The sequence below is a fragment of the Salvelinus alpinus genome, chromosome 35, assembly GCF_045679555.1.
Source record: "Salvelinus alpinus chromosome 35, SLU_Salpinus.1, whole genome shotgun sequence".
Lineage (NCBI taxonomy): Eukaryota > Metazoa > Chordata > Actinopteri > Salmoniformes > Salmonidae > Salvelinus > Salvelinus alpinus.
This window is the reverse complement of record NC_092120.1, coordinates 16890308-16908895: the sequence shown is the minus strand read 5'-3', so window position 1 is coordinate 16908895 and position 18588 is coordinate 16890308. Positions and strand designations below refer to the sequence as shown.

The following is an 18588-nucleotide window of genomic DNA, read 5'->3' as shown; positions in this document are numbered from 1 at the left end:
GATCATTGTACGTATTAGCCTACATATAGTCTCATGTCATGATCAAAATACACAACTTTCTTTGTGGTTTTCCTTTAACCAGATCATACTATCATTATTTCCAAAGGAATAGATGTCAATGAGATTTTGATAATCGACTTTGGTCAATGCACAGTGCAGTTACATGTTGGCCTACAGTAGGTCTGTTATTTTGTCTATCAACTCGTAGACTAACACCAATTGGAGTTGGCCAATCTGTGTGATGTGCAATTGATGTCTATTAGGGATGGGCGTGAGTACTTGATACAAGGTTTATATTCTATTACTAATAATCAAATTCCTGTACACTAAATTTACAAAATGTAACTATACTGAACAAAAATATAAATGCAACATGTAAAGTGTTGGTCCCATCTTTCATGAGCTGAAATAAAAGATTTCAACGTTTCCGTACGCACAAAAAGCTTATTTCTCCCACATTTTGTGCACACTTTTTTTTACATCCTTGTTTGTGAGCATTTTTCCTTTGCCAAGATAATCCATCCACCTGACAGGTGTGGCATATCAAGAAACTGATTAAACAGCATGAGGTGCACCTTGTGCTGGGGACAATAAAAGGCAGCTCTAAAATTTGCAGTTTTGTCACACAACACAATGCCACAGATGTCTCAAGTTTTGGCATACTGACAGCAGGACTGTCCACCAAAGCTGTTGCCAGAGAATTTGATGTTAATTCTCTGAAATAAGCCGCCTCAACTTCGCTTTAGAGAATTTGGCATTACGTCCAACCAGCCTCACAACCGCAGACCACTTGTAACCACGCCAGCCTCGGACCCCTCATCCGGCTTCTTCACCTACGGGATTGTCTGATACCAGCCACCCGGAAAGCTGATGAGACAGGAGTATTTACATTTGTAATTAAGCCCTTTTGTGGGGAAAAACCCATTCTGATTGGCTGGGTCTGCCTCCCATTTTTGTTCAGTATATTTAGCAGGTTAAATGTATGCGCACTGCCACAATTTCAAACTCTGTTTATAGTTTGTGGTGTATCAAGTGCAGTGAAAATACATTATATGTTTTGTTTTCAGAACAACCAGTAATTGGAACAACCAATAGCATACAGGATTTTTCCCCCTTCAAACCTGTTTCATTTAAACCTAATATGGCGTACTCAAAATAATTTATCAGAGTACTCAAACACAGACATTCTTTCAAATGCATTCCCTAATGTCTATCTCAAACACTTTATAGCTTTCCAAAGCACCTGCCACTCATTCATGTTACATTTGGCAGAATAATCAATTACATTTACCTACTGGCCCAAATCCAAACATTTTCTACTAGTATCTCCCCATGATGAGTAAACCAGATTGTCATGCTCTAACTAATGACCTGCACAAAGGGAAAATGTGGAAATATTGGTTCTCAGTACAAAACCTTAACCCCAAATCCTGGGTGGATTATTGCTGAGTAGACTGTGTGCCAGTCTGGTTCTGCTTTACTCTACTTTAATACAGGAGCTAACATTGTTCAATCCCAAACAGTCTGGTACCCAATATAGACTGACTATACCATTCAACTGTGTACTGCCCTGAAATCGTCTCTCTTTAGAATACAAGTCAAATCATTTGGCAACACTAGGGGGATTGAGTCACTTTCCAAATTAGTCTGATTCAAACACATTTATAGTCAGGGATTCACAATAGGTGAACCTTGTTTGAGGATTTTATTTAGCCTAGATTCAATCAGTTTGGTGAATTTAAGAACCAATATTTATTTGCAATGACAACTTGGCCATTACTAATTTATCAGTACTTTCTGAAGCTTCATTACCCCTCTTACCCAATGGCTTAAGTGTCCACAAAGCAACAAGCAAGCACTAACTAGCACACAATTAAATAAATGGCACTGTATTGATGTTCCGAGTCTGGAACTATGGAATGTTCCACATAAACTGGCTAGAGTGGTGGCTGTCATTGGGGTACGATCAATTGTCTTTTTTTTTTGAAGCCACTGTCAGCTAATGAGAGCCATAGAAGCGAGGCTGCTTGGCACCCTGGTTCAGGTCAGACATCAGCCAAGCAAATATCCTGCTCCATACCCATTCACTAACCCCCATGTCTGGCTTGCTGAAAGCCAGATGAATTAAGATTGTTTTGCCAAGATTAACGTATTAGTCATTTAACACCAAATAGAGTTTACACAACAAAAACTCATTATCTAATCATTTTCAGAGATTGGATTATGCATGGCTTTGTCAACACACAGATCTATGATCTGAAGGGATTTTGGAAATGTAAAATATTTATTTAATGTAAAAGTGATGAAAAGATACAATATCAAGTCTGGTGATAAAAATAAAAAGAGGTTCAAATACAAAACAAGTCATTTACAATTGGAATGTTATGCTGTCTACCTAAGATTTACTTAGAAAGTACATGGTAAAGTTGTAATTACATAATTAAATACCTAAAGTATGTATTTGGTTTCTTAGAGATTTGTTGAACCACCATTTGGTTTCAGATGCCAACTAACAAATATCACCACAAATAAATTTAGGAAAAAACATTTGAAGATATCTTCAGTAAAAATATGCCATCCAGATGGCCTTAAGTTGAGGCCGTTTCATTTTACTAAAAGGTTATGTAGACTAATACACACTGGTACAATTGAAATGATATAGAAAATGCCTAATATACAATGGAAAGTGCTGCCCTCTACTGTTCCACTGTACACAAACATCCTAAAACACCCAATGGACTAACAGACTGACTGATGAATTACAAACTGCTGGCAAGTAGCAAAAGAGAAAAACAAATTAAAAAGATGCGTTCAATAAATTATCATTAAAAGAGGCTTAGCCAAGGATGTGTGAGCAGATTTACATTGATATGTACTATTGGCAGACAGCGTCTCATCCTGTCAACAGGGAAGTGAAACAATAACCTGGCATTGGGCCATTGTCATTGCTTGTTTATGAATTGACACTCCAGTCACCAACAGATATACAATGGAAAGTGCTGCTCCTGATGGCTTGAAAATACACAAAAGACACTTGTAGGCCAATCTAGAACTTGGAGGAAAGGACCTGCTTGGGGAAATAATGTCCTACCTCACTGACCAATCAGGACAAACATCATATGAAAAAAAGACCTGTAACACCAACAAACTGAGATATATTGAGTTCAGTACAAAACCTAGAGATCATTATCAACATCACTAAAAAAACACATGTAACAAAGAGAATGTGTGCTGTGTGTAATACTACACTTCAGCAACAGGGGGTCCCTCTTTCCATTTAAATCTCTTCTCTCCTGCAGTAGAGGTTTACATTTTTGGGGATAACCTTCCAAGTCCCTGAAATGCCCTATTTCCGTTATTCAAAACACATTCATTCGTGTAGTGTGAAATTATGCAGGGGAAAGGAAGATGTTGAAGAGCACAGCGAACAAGAGGAAGACAACGTAGCCGACTATGCAGAGCCAGAAGCGCGGGTCCTTCAGGAGCTTCTGGTTGTAGGCGCTGAAGAACACGTAGCCAATGGTCATCCCAGCTACTCCTCCTCCGATGTGCGCCACAAACGAGACCTGGGGGAGACCAGGGAGGAGTCTCATTTCAGTCGCGGTTTCCCTTCAAACCAACAAAGACATGCTGTGCTGCAGCCTTACAATTAGTGCCCTCTGCCCTGTCACTGTGGTTAGTATGCAAAGGGTGGACAGCCAGTAAAACTAGCAGGACCAGTTTTAAAGCAGCCAGTGAATGTGGAACTGCACTTCTCACGAAGACCAAGAAAACAGGAAATAAATGCAAGATGAGAGAGGGGAAGCAGGTGATAGATTAGTAGCCTATAGGCCAGTCAGTTAGGCTGCTGGAAAGACAAACAGCTGCAACCCTTATCATGCTCTCAGCTTCTCCTAAAGCAGAGAGAACAGAATCAAGGATCACACTCAGTCTAGTGACAGGAATGGTATGGGTGCAATAATTCAGGGGGAAAGACAGGTTGTGTGACAGTGTGTGTAGAGGGCAATCTGGTTTAGAGATTAGTCAGCCCTGTGTAACTGTAACCCGTATAATGCAGCTGGGTGGTACTGCTACTGCAGTTTTTTTGTCTCTAGTTTTCTATTTACATACACTGATAAAAGCCAGATCTACTCACTGTTATATTGGTCTAGGGTTGGACTTCACTTAAGAGCCTCTCCAGCTGTGAACTAAAGACTGTTCTAAAAAAGCATTGCTCTCTGCTGAAACAATACTTATCTGTTTGTGGAAAATATTTCAATGCCAGGCATTTTAAGAAGAGAAAGGGCATGTGAAAAAAAAAAGATGTCTTACCTTCAAGCCAACTTCGTGAGTAAGAAACCTTCTGTAAAGGGCGAATCCGACATCTGTCCCGACTTGAGAAAGAAAACATTGAACGTTTAGTTACTGAAATACGACCACAGAGGCGTGGGCGCTGCTGGAACAGTAAACCTTGAGGCACTGGTGGGAAAACAATAAGAGTGGATCTGAGAAGAGACCTACCAATAATCACAATCACTCCAATACGAAACACTCCAAGGAGAGGAATCATCTCTCTGAAGTTCTGTAGGCCAGGGTGTAACACAAGAGGAAGGAACAGGGAAATAATGAGAGAGAAAATAAATCTGCTAAAATAGTAGAATCAGCAGTTTGCCAGAACTCACCACAACAGCATTCATGAAGTATCCACCTATGAGGGCATATACCCCCCCAGAGGCCCCTACCAGAGCACTGAGAGGATCAAATATGGAGCTGGCCAGAGAGCCTGAAGAAAACATGCATGAGAAGGTCATCTATAGCATTACAAACATTTCAGCTATGAAACCCAAACAGGAAAAATCTAACTTTTGAGAAGCGAAAGAATTTGAGGACACTTAAGTGTGAAACGTGAATACCATCTACACAGCTCTGTGCCTGTGAGTTGCTAGCATTGTGCAGTCATGATCAGGAAAAATCCAGAGGTGGTATGTAACAAGCGAGCTAATATTAACTAAGGCAACCTGTCGCGCACATTGTGTTGGTTAACCAATCATATGCTATACTATTCATGTCACTAACCAAAACAGAGTCAACTTAAAAAGCAACTTTATTCAGTCGTAACAAACCTTTGAAGACAACTGTGTCTAATTGACTGTGTGTCAATGGAAAAGGGGGGTGTATGTGGATGCCCACCTGCTAGGACACCTGCCATGTAGACCATGCCCACTTCAAAGCCTTTGTGGACCAGCTCCAGCGGGATGCCCAGCAGTAGCTGCATCACCAGGTTGCCCAGGATGTGCTCCACGCTGTGGGGGAGGAAGACAGAGGGGAGATGGAGACATGGGAGTTGAGACTTGAGAGTACAGTGGTGGCGCCAGGAATTTTTCACTGGGGTAGATTGGTCATTGCAAAGGGGTTCTTGCAATCTACGAAGTACGCTCACGCACACACACACTAGCTAAAATCCAAGCTAGTTAGATACTATGTTGACAATAGTAGCCTCTTTGCCCCAGGATACCTGTACACTGGGGCCAGTGTCAGAGAAGTTCATAAATCATTGAAGCCACAAAAATTATATCAGAAGCAGAAGTGTCAGCTGGTAAACTTGCCAACCAAAGTGAAAACAACTGTGCATTCTAGCATTCAATATTTTCAAGCTAGTAGTAGCTAATAGCCTCAAGGCGGGTTTCCACTATCAGCGTTAAATCGGATAGCCACGCTAGCGTCGCCCTCATGTGGCTGCTAGAAAAACTAGAAAGCAAGCATCAACAGCCAATCCAGCAGGGGCTAGAAGCTATAGTCAGCTTTGATTGGTCAAAATTGACGAGATATTGTGGAGTATATGGATAAAGTTCAGCTTTCCACAACTTTGGTCCCATCCTGTTCCCATGTTTGCAAGCAAAGTACATTTCAACACATCCTCAAAACATTATTTTACCTGAGAAGATCCTCTTAAATTATTTCTGGTAAAAACTCCTTATGGGGTAAATTCCACAGCATAATTTAGCCCACTGGCAAGCTAACTAGCTAACATATTCAACTCAAGGGCAACGATTTTGAATGGACATCAAGCTAATATCATCAAATTCATGAAGATGGGGTCATTTTAAGTTGCTAAATTATATTAGGAGATTTACTGTATTAACCTTTGCCCAATGCCTTTTATAAAGGTTTCCAAATATGAGAAAAAAATGCAATCCAGAACCTTCATGAAAGACATCAGGTAGAGAAGTAAATTAAGCCATGAACATAAAATTGTACATATCTTAAATTACCACATTTTCATGAATTTGATCAAATAAGATTGAAGCCCATTCAAAAACAGTACCGGTCATGCATCCAGAAGTACAGTGGCATGCGAAAGGATTCACCCCCTTTGCATTTTTCCTATTTTATTGCCTTATAACATGGAATAAAAATTTATTTTTGGGGGGGGGTTGTATCATTTGATTTACACAACATGCCTACCACTTTGAAGATGCAAAATATTTTTTCTTGTGACACAAACAAGAAATAAGACAAAACAAACTGACAACTTGAGCGTGCATACCCCCAAAGTCAATACTTTGTAGAGCCACACTTCGCAGCAATTACATCTGCAAGTCTCTTGGGGTATGTCTCTATAAGCCTGGCACATCTAGCCACTGGGAATTTTGCCCATTCCTCAAGGCAAAACTGCTCCAGCTACTTCAAGCTGCAACCCCCGTGCTTCATGTTTGGGATGGTGTTCTTCGGGCTTGCAAGCCTCCCCCTTTTTCCTCCAAACATAACGATGGTCATTATGGCCAAACAGTTCTATTTTTGTTTCATCAGACCAGAGGACATTTCTCCAAAAAGTACGATCTTTGTCCCCATGTGCAGTTGCAAACCGTAGTCTGTTTTTTTATGGCAGTTTTGGAGTAGTGGCTTCTTCCTTGCCGAGCGGCCGTTCAGGTTATGTCGATATAGGACTCGTTTTACTGTGGATATAGATACTTTTGTACCTGTTTCCTCCAGCATCTTCACAAGGTCCTTTGCTGTTGTTCTGGGATTGATTTGCACTTTTCGCACCAAAGTACATTAATCTATAGGAGACAGAACGCGTCTCCTTCCTGAACGGTATGAGCGGTAGTACTTGCGTACTATTGTTTGTACAGATGAACGTGGTACCTCCAGGCATTTGGAAATTGCTCCCAAGGATGAACCAGACTTGTGGAGGTCTACAATTTTTTTTCTGAGGTCTTGGCTGATTTCGTTTGATTTTCCCATGATGTCAAGCAAAGAGGCACTGAGTTTGAAGTTAGGCCTTGAAATACATCCACAGGTACATCCCCAATTGACTCGAATGATGCCAATTAGCCTATCAGAAGCTTCTAAAGCCATGTCATCATTTTCTGGAATTTCCAAGCTGTTTAAAGGCACAGTCAAGTTAATGTATGTATACTTCTGACCCACTGGAATTGTGATACAGTGAATTATAAGTGAAATAATCTGTCTGTAAACAATTGTTGGAAAAATGACTTGTCCGGTCTGGTCAGCATGTGACACGTCACAAAATAAATTTAGAAATCCATGTTATTCAATTATTGCACTCACAGTGCCTGCGTGCCAATGAGCGTCTGCGACGTGAAGGGCTAAAATAGAACTCCTTTCTATTTCTGACGCAGATTGCGCTGAAAGTCCTGCCACATCAATGCGAGCTGTGGCAAGAAGGTTTGCCGTGTCTGTCAGCGTAGTGTCCAGAGCATGGAGACGCTACCAGGAGACAGGCCAGTACATCAGGAGACGTGGAGGAGGCCGTAGGAGGGCAACAACCCAGCAGCAGGACCGCTACCTCCGCCTTTGTTTAAGGAGGAGCACTGCCAGAGCCCTGCAAAATGACCTCCAGCAGGCCACAAATGTGCATGTGTCTGCTCAAACGGTCAGAAACAGACTCCATGAGGGTGGTGTGAGGGCCCGACGTCCACAGGTGGGGGTTGTGCTTACAGCCCAACACCGTGCAGGACGTTTGGCATTTGCCAGAGAACACCAAGATTGGCAAATTCGCCACTGGCGCCCTGTGCTCTTCACAGATGAAAGCAGGTTCACACGCACATGTGACAGACGTGACAGAGTCTGGAGACGCCGTGGAGAACGTTCTGCTGCCTGCAACATCCTCCAGCATGACCGGTTTGGCGGTGGGTCAGTCATGGTGTGGGGTGGCATTTCTTTGGGGGGCCGCACAGCCCTCCATGTGCTCGCCAGAGGTAGCCTGGCTGCCATTAGGTACCGAGATGAGATCCTCAGACCCCTTGTGAGACCATATGCTGGTGCGGTTGGCCCTGGGTTCCTCCTAATGCAAGACAATGCTAGACCTCATGTGGCTGGAGTGTGTCAGCAGTTCCTGCAAGAGGAAGGCATTGATGCTATGGACTGGCCCGCCCGTTCCCCAGACCTGAATCCAATTGAGCACATCTGGGACATCATGTCTCGCTCCATCCACCAATGCCACGTTGCACCACAGACTGTCCAGGAGTTGGCGGATGCTTTAGTCCAGGTCTGGGAGGAGATCCCTCAGGAGACCATCCGCCACCTCAGGAGCATGCCCAGGCGTTGTAGGGAGGTCATACAGGCACGTGGAGGCCACACACACTACTGAGCCTCATTTTGACTTGTTTTAAGGACATTACATCAAAGTTGGATCAGCCTGTAGTGTGGTTTTCCACTTTAATTTTGAGTGCGACTCCAAATCCAGACCTCCATGGGTTGATAAATTTGATTTCCATTGATCATTTTTGTGTGATTTTGTTGTCAGCACATTCAACTATGTAAAGAAAAAAGTATTTAATAAGAATATTTCATTCATTCAGCTCTAGGATGTGTTATTTTAGTGTTCCCTTTATTTCTTTGAGCAGTGTATATATACTGAGAATTTAAAACATAGGCCAATTCTAGAAGGGGCTTCAGCACCGTCTTGCTACCCCATGGCGCCGCAAGTGTGGGAGTGGATAGGCAAGTGAATATCTTACCCATGAATCAGAACCTGTGGAAAGACTCAGGCCAGGATTCAAAGAAACACAAACACACTGCAATTGACCCTTTATTAAAAGAACATTTTTGCTTGAGTCGACATCCACAGCGTTTACAGTGAATGCAATCTCTGTGAACATTTGGGAAATTGCCTTTAAAAGCCTTTCACTTGGATTGAATCGTGACCTCAAACTCCGGAGAACCCAGAACTGCTTTAGCAGGTGTCCATGTGTTGTATAAACAGATGATAGGGGAGAGAGTGAATCATTTCAGGGAGATGTGGCAAGAAGAATGATCTTCAATGCTCTACTCTTTGGGATGGTTTCTTGGGAGCCAGATTAAGCCACAGGAGGTTGGTAGCACCTTAATTGGGGAGGACGAGCTTGTGGTAATGGCTGCAGCAGAATCAGTGGAATGGTATAATTTTTGTTGCCATTCCATTCACTCTGTTTCAACCATTATTATGAGCCGTCCTCCCCTCAGCAGCCTCCTGTGGATTAAGCCTGGACTTCTTTACGTGCTGCTGTGCGTTTTGTTGCTAACCTTACTTTACTACCTGCCAACTTCACGGTTTTTACTTTTGAATTACTGTTTATATTTTTAGTTTTTCCCTCGCTGAACTTTTTTTCATTCAACTTTTTCACTATGGACGCTTTATCTGGATGTGGTTCGTCAGGACCTCCACCAGCCGACGCTAAGTAGAAACATTAACTTCTTTGGGATAGGGGGCAGTATTTACACGTCCGGATGAAAAGCGTGTCCAAAGTAAACTGCCTGCTACTCAGGCCCAGAAGCTAAGATATGCATATTATTAATAGATTTGGATAGAAAACTGTTTGAATCATGTCTGTGAGTATAACAGAACTTATTTGGCAGGCGAAACCCCAAGGACAAACCATTCAGATTTTTTTTTGTTTTTAGGTCACTCTCTTTTCAATGGGTTTTCATTGGGAATCCAGATTTCTAAGGGACTTTCTTGCAGTTCCTATCGCTTCCACTGGATGGTTTGTCTTTAGAAATTGGTTGAGGGTTTTCCTTTGAGAAATGAAGAAGTAGCACTGTTAAGAACGAGGGTAGAGAGAAGTGTACTCTTTGATAGAGGCGCGTGACCTGAAAAGCACGCTCCACTTTGTTTTCCTCCGGTATTGAACACAGTTAGGCAAGGGTAATTTACAGATAGTATAAATCCCCTCGCACAGTCCCCGCAGCCGGACAACTTTCTCATGGCTTCTGGAAGGAAATGCTGTAGGAATGCTCAACCGGTGTCGCTCATTCAGCCAACAGAAACTTTCAATCGGTTCTCCCCATTAAGCAGCGAGTCGGAGTCAGAGGCTGAGCCTTCTCTGGTCTCTACTCCTCCCGTTATGGGGTCTGAGACGCCGAAGCATCCCACCATTAGCTCTGACAAATTGAAAACCCTAGTCATTGGCGACTCCATTACCCGTAGTATTAGACTTAAAACGAATCCTCCAGCGATCATACACTACCGACGTTAAGGCTAATCTGAAGATGGTGCTGGCTAAAGCTAAAACTGGCGAGTGTAGAGAGCATAGGGATATTGTTATCCACGTCGGCACCAACGATGTTAGGATGAAACAGTCAGAGGTCACCAAGCGCAACATAGCTTCAGCGTGTAAATCAGCTAGAAAGATGTGTTGGCATCGAGTAATTGTCTCTGGCCCCCACCCAGTTAGGGGGAGTGATGAGCTCTACATCAGAGTCTCACAACTCAATCGCTTGTTGAAAACTGTTTTCTGCCCCTCCCAAAAGATAGAATTTGTAGATAATTGGCCCACTTTCTGGGACTCACCCACAAACAGGACCAAGCCTGGCCTGTTAAGGAGTGAAGGACTCCATCCTAGCTGGAGGGGTGCTCTCATCTTATCTACGAACATAGACAGGGATCTAACTCCCCTAGCTCCACAATGAGATAGGGTGCAGGCCAGGCAGCAGGCTGTTAGCCAGCATAGTGGAGTCTGCCACTAGCATAGTCAGTGTAGTCAGCTCAGCTATCCCCATTGAGACCGTGTCTGTGCCTCGACCTAGGTTGGGCAAAACTAAACATAGCAGTGTTCGCCTTAGCAATCTCACTAGAATAAAGACCTCCTCCATTCCTGCCATTATTGAAAGAGATTGTGATACCTCACATCTCAAAATAGGGCTACCTAATGTTAGATCCCTCACTTCCAAGGCATTTATAGTCAATGAACTAATCACTGATCATAATCTTGATGTGATTGGCCTGACTGAAACATGGCTTAAGCCTGATGAATTTACTGTGTTAAATGAGGCCTCACCTCCTGGTTACACTAGTGACCATATCCCCCGTGCATCCCACAAAGGCGGAGGTGTTGCTAACATTTATGATAGCAAATTTCAATTTACAAAAAAATAAAATAAATATTTGTCTTTTGAGCTTCTAGTCATGAAATCTATGCGGCCTACTCAGTCACTTTTTATAGCTACTGTTTACAGGCCTCCTGGGCCATATACAGCGTTCCTCACTGAGTTCCCTGAATTCCTATCATACCTTGTCGTCATGGCAGATAATATTCCAATTTTTGGTGACTTTAATATTCACATGGAAAAGTCCACAGATCCACTCCAAAAGACTTTCGGAGCCATCATCGACTCGGTGGGTTTTGTCCAACATGTCTCCGGACCTACTCACTGCCACCGTCATACTCTGGAACTAGTTTTGTCCCGTGGAATAAATGTTGTGGATCTTAATGTTTTTCCTCATAATCCTGGACTATCGGACCACCATTTTATTATGTTCGCAATCGCAACAAATAATCTGCTCAGAATCCAACCAAGGATCATCAAAAGCCGTGCTATAAATTCTCGGACAACCCAAAGATTCCTAGATGCCCTTCCAGACTCCCTCCGCCTACCCAAGGACGTCAGAGTACAAAAATCAGTTAACCACCTAACTGAGGAACTCAATTTAACCTTGCGCAATACCCTAGATGCAGTCGCACCCCTAAAAACATTTGTCATTAGTAACTAGCTCCCTGGTATACAGAAAATACCCGAGCTCTGAAGCAAGCTTCCAGAAAATTGCAACGGAAATGGCGCAACATCAAACTGGAAGTCTTCCGACTAGCTTGCAAAGACAGTACCATGCAGTATCGAAGAGCCCTCACTGCTGGTTGATCATCATATTTTTCCAACTTAATTGAGGAAAATAAGAACAATCCCCCCAAACAATTTGATACTGTAAAGATACTGTAAAGCAAAGCTAACTAAAAAGCAGCATTCCCGAAGAGAGGATGGCTTTCACTTCAGCAGTGATAAATTCATGAACTTCTTTGAGGAAAAGATCATGAGAAAGCAAATTACGGACTCCTCTTTAAATCTGCGTATTCCACCAAAGCTCAGTTGTCCTGAGTCTGCACAACTCTGCCAGGACGTAGGATCAAGGGAGACACTCTCTTGACACACTGATGAAAATAATCATGGCCTCTAAACCGTCAAGCTGCATACCGGACCCTATTCCAACTAAACTACTGAAAGAGCTGCTTCCTGTGCTTGGCCCTCCTATGTTGAACATAATAAACCGGATGTGTACCAAACTCACTAAAAGTGGCAGTAATAAAGCCTCTCTTGAGAAAGTCAAACCTTGACCTAGAAAATATTTAAAAAACAAAAAAAATTGGCCTATATCGAATCTCCCATTCTTCTCAAAAAAAATTGAAAAAGCTGTTGCACGGCAACTCACAGCCTTCCTGAAGACAAACAATGTATACGAAACGTTTTAGACCCCATCATAGCACTGAGACTGCACTTGTGAAGGTGGTAAATTACCCTTTAATGGCGTCAGACTGAGGCTCTGCATCTGTCCTCGTGCTCCTAGACCTCAGTGCTGCTTTTGATACCATCGATCACCACATTCTTTTGGAGAAATTGGAAACCCAAATTGGTCTACACGGACAAGTTCTGGCCTGGTTTAGATCTTATCTGTCAAGGCTCCGTTTTAGGACCATTATTGTTTTCACTATATATTTTACCTCTTGGTGATGTCATTCGGAAACATAATGTTAACTTTCACTGCAATGAGGATGACACACAGCTGTACATTTCAATGAAACATGGTGAAGCCCCAAAATTGCCCTCCCTGGAAGCCTGTGTTTCAGAAGGAAGTGGATGGCTGCAAATGTTCTACTTTTAAACTCAGACAAAACAGAAATGCTTGTTCTAGGTCCCAATAAAGAAAGTTCTTCTGTTGAATCTGACAATTAATCTTGATGGTTGTACAGTCGTCTCAAATAAAACTGTGAAGGACCTCGGAGTTACTCTGGACCCTGATCTCTCTTTTGATGAACATATCAAGACTGTTTCAAGGACAGCTTTTTTCCATCTACGTAACATTGCAAAAATCTGAAACTTTCGGTCCAAAAATGATGCAGAAAAATGAATCCATGCTTTTGTCACTTCTAGGTTATAGTACTGCAATACTCTACTTTGCAGCTACGCGGATAAAGCACTAAATAAACTTCAGTTAGTGCTAAACACGACTGCTAAAATCTTGACTAGAACTGACATTTTTTATCTTATTACTCCAGTGCTAGCCTCTCTACACTGGCTTCCCGTCGAGGCAAGGGCTGATTTCAAGGTTTTACTGCTAACCTACAAAGCATTACATGGGCTTGCTCCTACCTGTCTCTCCGATTTGGTCCTGCCGTACATACCTACACGTACGCTACGGTCACAAGACGCAGGCCTCCTTACTGTTCCTAGATTTCTAAGCAAACAGCTGGAGGCAGGGCTTTCTCCTATAGAGCTCCATTTTTATGGAATGGTCTGCCTACCCATGTGAGAGACGCAGACTCGGTCTCAACCTTTAAGTCTTTATTGAAGACTCATCTCCTCAGTAGGTCCTATGATTGAGTGTAGTCTGGCCCAGGAGTGGGAATGTGAATGGAAAGGCACTGAAGCATCGAACCGCCCTTGCTGTCTCTGCCTGGCCGGTTGCCCTCTCTCCACTGGGATTCTCTGCCTCTAACCCTATTACAGGGGCTGAGTCACTGGCTTACTGGTGCTCTTCCATGCCATCCCTAGGAGGGGTGTGTCACTTGAGTGGGTTGAGTCACTGACGTGATCTTCCTGTCCGGGTTGGCGCCCCCCCTTGGGTTGTGCCGTGGCGGAGATCTTTGTGGGCTATACTCGGCCTGGTCTCAGGATGGTAAGTTGGTGGTTGAAGATATCCCTCTAGTGGTGTGGGGGCTGTGCTTTGGCAAAGTGGGTGGGGCTATATCCTGCCTGTTTGGCCCTGTCCGGGGGTATTGTCGGACGGGGTCACAGTGTCCCTCGACACCTCCTGTCTCAGCCTCCAGTATTTATGCTGCAGTAGTTTATGTGTTGGGGGGGCTAGGGTCAGTCTGTTATATCTGGAGTATTTCTCCTTTCTTATCCGGTGTCCTGTGTGAATTTAAGTATGCTCTCTCTAATTCTCTCTCTTTCGGAGGACCTGAGCCCTAGGACCATGCCTCAGGACTACCTGGCCTGATGACTCTTTGCTGTCCCCAGTCCACCTGGCCGTGCTGCTGCTCCAGTTTCAACTGTTCTGCCTGCGGCTATGGAACCCTGACCTGTTCACCGGACGTGCTACCATTCCCAGAAATGCTGTTTTCAACTCTCTAGAGACAGCAGGAGCGGTAGAGATACTCTGAATGATCGGCTATGAAAAGCCAACTGACATTTACTCCTGAGGTGCTGACCTGTTGCACCCTCGACAACCACTGCGATTATTATTATTTGACCCTGCTGGTCATCTATGAACATTTGAACATCTTGGCCATGTTCTGTTATAATCTCCACCCGGCACAGCCAGAAGAGGACTGGCCACCCCTCATAGCCTGGTTCCTCTCTAGGTTTCTTCCTAGGTTCTGGCCTTTCTAGGGAGTTTTTCCTAGCCACTGTGCTTCTACACCTGCATTGCTTGCAGTTTGTGGTTTTAGGCTGGGTTTCTGTGCAGCACTTTGTGACATCAGCTGATGTAAGGGCTTTATAAATAAATTTGATTGACTAAAAAGTTTGGTTAATGGTGAATCTCCAGTGGTCTTGGGCATCTGTGTGAGGTGAAGTGACCCTTACCCAGCGTGGACAAACATGTAGGAGACGAAGCGCCACGCCTCCTCCCGCCGGTCAGACTTGTAAGTGAGTGGGCTGTTCCAGATGCCCTCGCCCAGGGTGACCCACTGCTTCTGGGGCTTCCACACCGCATAGTAGATAAACACTGCTAACTGTCCAGACAAACACAGGGTAGATCAGTGACTAGTTACATACTGACAGGAGGGGTCCTGAAAGGCTAAACAGTTGTTTTAAATGTAGCCATTAGTCAGCCTTTCATAAAGTGTTCCAGTGTGGGCAGAGCAGACCATTACAGCAGCATACAAACATATTTCAGACTGATAACACACAATGGCAACAAAGTTAATGAGAAAAGCGGAGAACCCTAGACAAATTCCTTAAAAAAACTGCATTGACATGGCACATTTTTCCACTCCCTTTAACTCACTTCACCTTTAACATAAAAACCCACATCTCAATGATTCTGCCATAACAAGCTCACCATACTACTAAAATAGCAGTGAAATGTCATGGACACAGTGTACGGTTGAGTATGATTAAAAACACATTCCTTAAACCCTGGTCCCAATGTCAATTGTGCTCAAACTCTATTTTCATTGAGCCAATGCATAGGTCTAGGGATTGCTCTAAGAATCTTGGATGAATTCAGACATTGAGATGGATAAGCTGGCCGAGACTTCCCACAGCAGAAGGAATGTCAGGTACAAGAGCTCTACAGTTCAGAACCTTAGCCGCATCCAAACTCAGAGTTTGAATACACAAATACCAATGTTGAGCCATTTAATAGAGCTCGCCAGCTTGTAGTCCTAAAAAACAGAAATCTGTTACCTCGGGTTCGTTCAGCCATTCCTATTGGGAAAATTAATGGGGAAAGAATAGGGTTTTGGACATAAACATCGAAAATAAGGTCGGAGGTTAACACAGGCTTAGGAGAGTTTATACGTTTTGTTCTAATGAGATATCAGTCCGTTAACATGACCTTTATTAAGTACAAAAGTGGTGTTAGCGGATGAAGATTATCTCATAGAGCAAAACGTATAAGATCTCCTGAGCCTGTGTTTACCCAGACCTTATTTTCAGTGTTTATTTTAAAAAGTGTTTGTGTTTATTTTCCCATAGGCTTTGTCCAATGAACCATGGTGGAGGTACAATTTCAGCTGCACCTCTCTCTTTAAATACTACGTCCAGAGAATTTCCTGAAATTGAAAATTCACCCAGGTATAACAACACAATCATCATAACGTATGCAGATGCAATAGAGGCTACTTGTTGTCAGCGCTGTGCTGCCATTAGTATGATGCGTATCAACCCTCACCTCTCCGATGCTGATGAGGATGATGAAGATAGGAGGGGGGCAGCAGTTGGCTCGCTCCCGGTACTGTTCGTGGAGTTCTTCCGGAAGCATCCACTTGGAGATGGAGCGATGGAACCTCTCGCAGCATCCAACCTTCCTATTCCCGTCATCATCACCTCCCGTATCCCCCATCCGTCTCCCATCTCGGTCAACAGGGTCTACAGCGAGGGGGTCCTGCTCTTCAATGTCTATGTCCATCACTCCTCAGATTGTAGCCTAGACAAATAGAGTGGATGAGTCAAATGAATTGACAGGAAGAACATGCTACATTTCTCCATTTTAGATCATGCTTTCCCTATGAAAGTATGTCAATGTCTTTTCAGTATGTGTCGATAGACATACAATGAGGGCTTTGACTTAATCGGTGTCTGGGAAACTACGGAGGATTTATTTGGACTAAAACCATAAAGGTCAGGATTTCACTGATTTGTTAGAGTGTATGTTGTGTTAAATGGGATTAACAAAACTAAGGGTGAGATATTGGCTTCTGAATTACGGGTTGAGTAGCTAAAAGGGTTAACGACACATTAGTGAGGTATTTGATACTGTGATAAACATGTAAAGTTCAGTTTTGAAGTATAAAATTGTTGTCTCTCGGGACAATTAGAGTAGTTACGCAACTCTTTCGGGCACACAGATCGGATGCTTTCGGGGGCCAGAAAATGTACCGCATGAATCCCAAACAAATATAGAATTTGTCAAAAACAACTTAAAACCTTGATTACATTGAGATACAATCACATATGCCTCTCTATGTGTGTGAATACATGGGTTTTCAAAAAACATTTTTTTACTATATATAGGCCTAGATATATTTATTTTCTCCGAAAACTTAAGGGGGATATAAATTCGAACGGCCCATTAGGTAACCCTGGCCTAACACATCAATGGCTGATATAATGGGCTACTTTGGAGTCTAGGGTCAATTTGAATGAAATAAATACAAGCGCGGGCAATACAATTTCAAGCACGGCAATACACGTTAATTTCCCTAAACCCTTTTTCGACTATATGGATTTTTCTTTTCTTTTTTATTCAGTTTCCCTGCATATGAACCATGAGCCTATGTAAACTTAACCCACACACATGATCATGTCCCATTCAGTACAGAAGTTGGTCTGCACATTTTCCATAATAACAGCGTCTTTACTCTGTAGGCCTATATAGAATGCAATGCAAGTAACTTACGTACTGATTGAAAGAGCTGCCGTGAAAATGATTCAACTCAACGTTTCCACTAGCATCTTAAAATACATAAATTGTATAAGTTCTCAAATACTTTTGTTTTTATATTTTCACGCAATTCTAAAACAGTCCGGACATTCCAAGCGGGTAAAATCCTCACTACTGCACATTGGGAAAATGACGGTCTATTCTGATAAATGACTTGAGATAATTATAGACCTCGCTTAGCTTTTCCTGCAGCGGAACTTCCTTTTTCCAAACAAAACTCTGAAGCGTCCCTACTTGAAAAGCAAATCTAAAAAGTTGAATGTAGCGCACACTTCGCAGGCATTTTGCAACAACTCACCTGCGCTTCCGGTAACACCTGATATCGGTGATGTCGTCATGGGCTTTGGCTGGAGATCCCCATATATATATATTTAAACCTTATTTAACTAGGCAGTTTACCTGCATAATGTCCATCAACAACTGATGATTAAAAGTGTGATATGCATCGTTGTTTCGTGGACCACAGACAATCAACGATTCTGGTGTCCACATATTTCAATTATTCCGAAGGAAAAGCCTGCTGTACTGTCAAGCATCCCATCAATGCCATTTCTGCACAATACGAGTTGTACCAGTAGAGGGTGTAAGATACCATTACAAAAGAATACCCATAATAATGACCCGCCTCAAAAAACAAGTTTTACATGTACTGAATTTATTGGGCTGCTTGTTGATTTTCACATATACACCAATCCTCTCAGATCTTCATAAGTGCCCATGGGGGTAGGAAGTAATGTTAAATTAGACATTTTGGAATTGTCACAAAAGTTAACCGCAACCTGATAACTCTAGTCATACAGATCATTCGGAAAGAACTCAGACCTTGACTTTTTCCACTTTGTTACATTACAGCCTTATCGTCAAATTGATTAAATTGACCCCCCTCCAGCTACACACAATACCCCATAATGACAAAGAAAAAACAGGTAGATTTTTTGGTAAAT

The 18588-nt window shown here is 42.8% G+C and overlaps 1 protein-coding gene across 4 annotated transcripts; it reads right to left on the bottom strand.

The window, feature by feature from the left end:
• Positions 1-2265: 2265 nt before the first annotated feature.
• On the bottom strand, positions 2266-18194 carry rhbdl2 (rhomboid, veinlet-like 2 (Drosophila)). 4 transcript variants are annotated; one of them, XM_071383699.1, is made up of 8 exons: positions 17943-18194; positions 16373-16627; positions 15061-15209; positions 5170-5282; positions 4662-4762; positions 4501-4561; positions 4312-4373; positions 2266-3566 (listed from the first exon to the last, which is right to left on the bottom strand). In XM_071383699.1, exons 2-8 carry the CDS (start codon positions 16607-16609, stop codon positions 3390-3392), a joined length of 900 nt encoding a protein of 299 aa, XP_071239800.1. In that variant the 5' UTR covers positions 16610-16627; positions 17943-18194; the 3' UTR covers positions 2266-3389. The 4 variants fall into 4 exon arrangements, with proteins under 4 accessions (XP_071239800.1, XP_071239797.1, XP_071239798.1 ...); XM_071383696.1 differs by having other exon boundaries at positions 17604-17958; XM_071383697.1 differs by having other exon boundaries at positions 17600-17952.
• Positions 18195-18588: the final 394 nt, after the last annotated feature.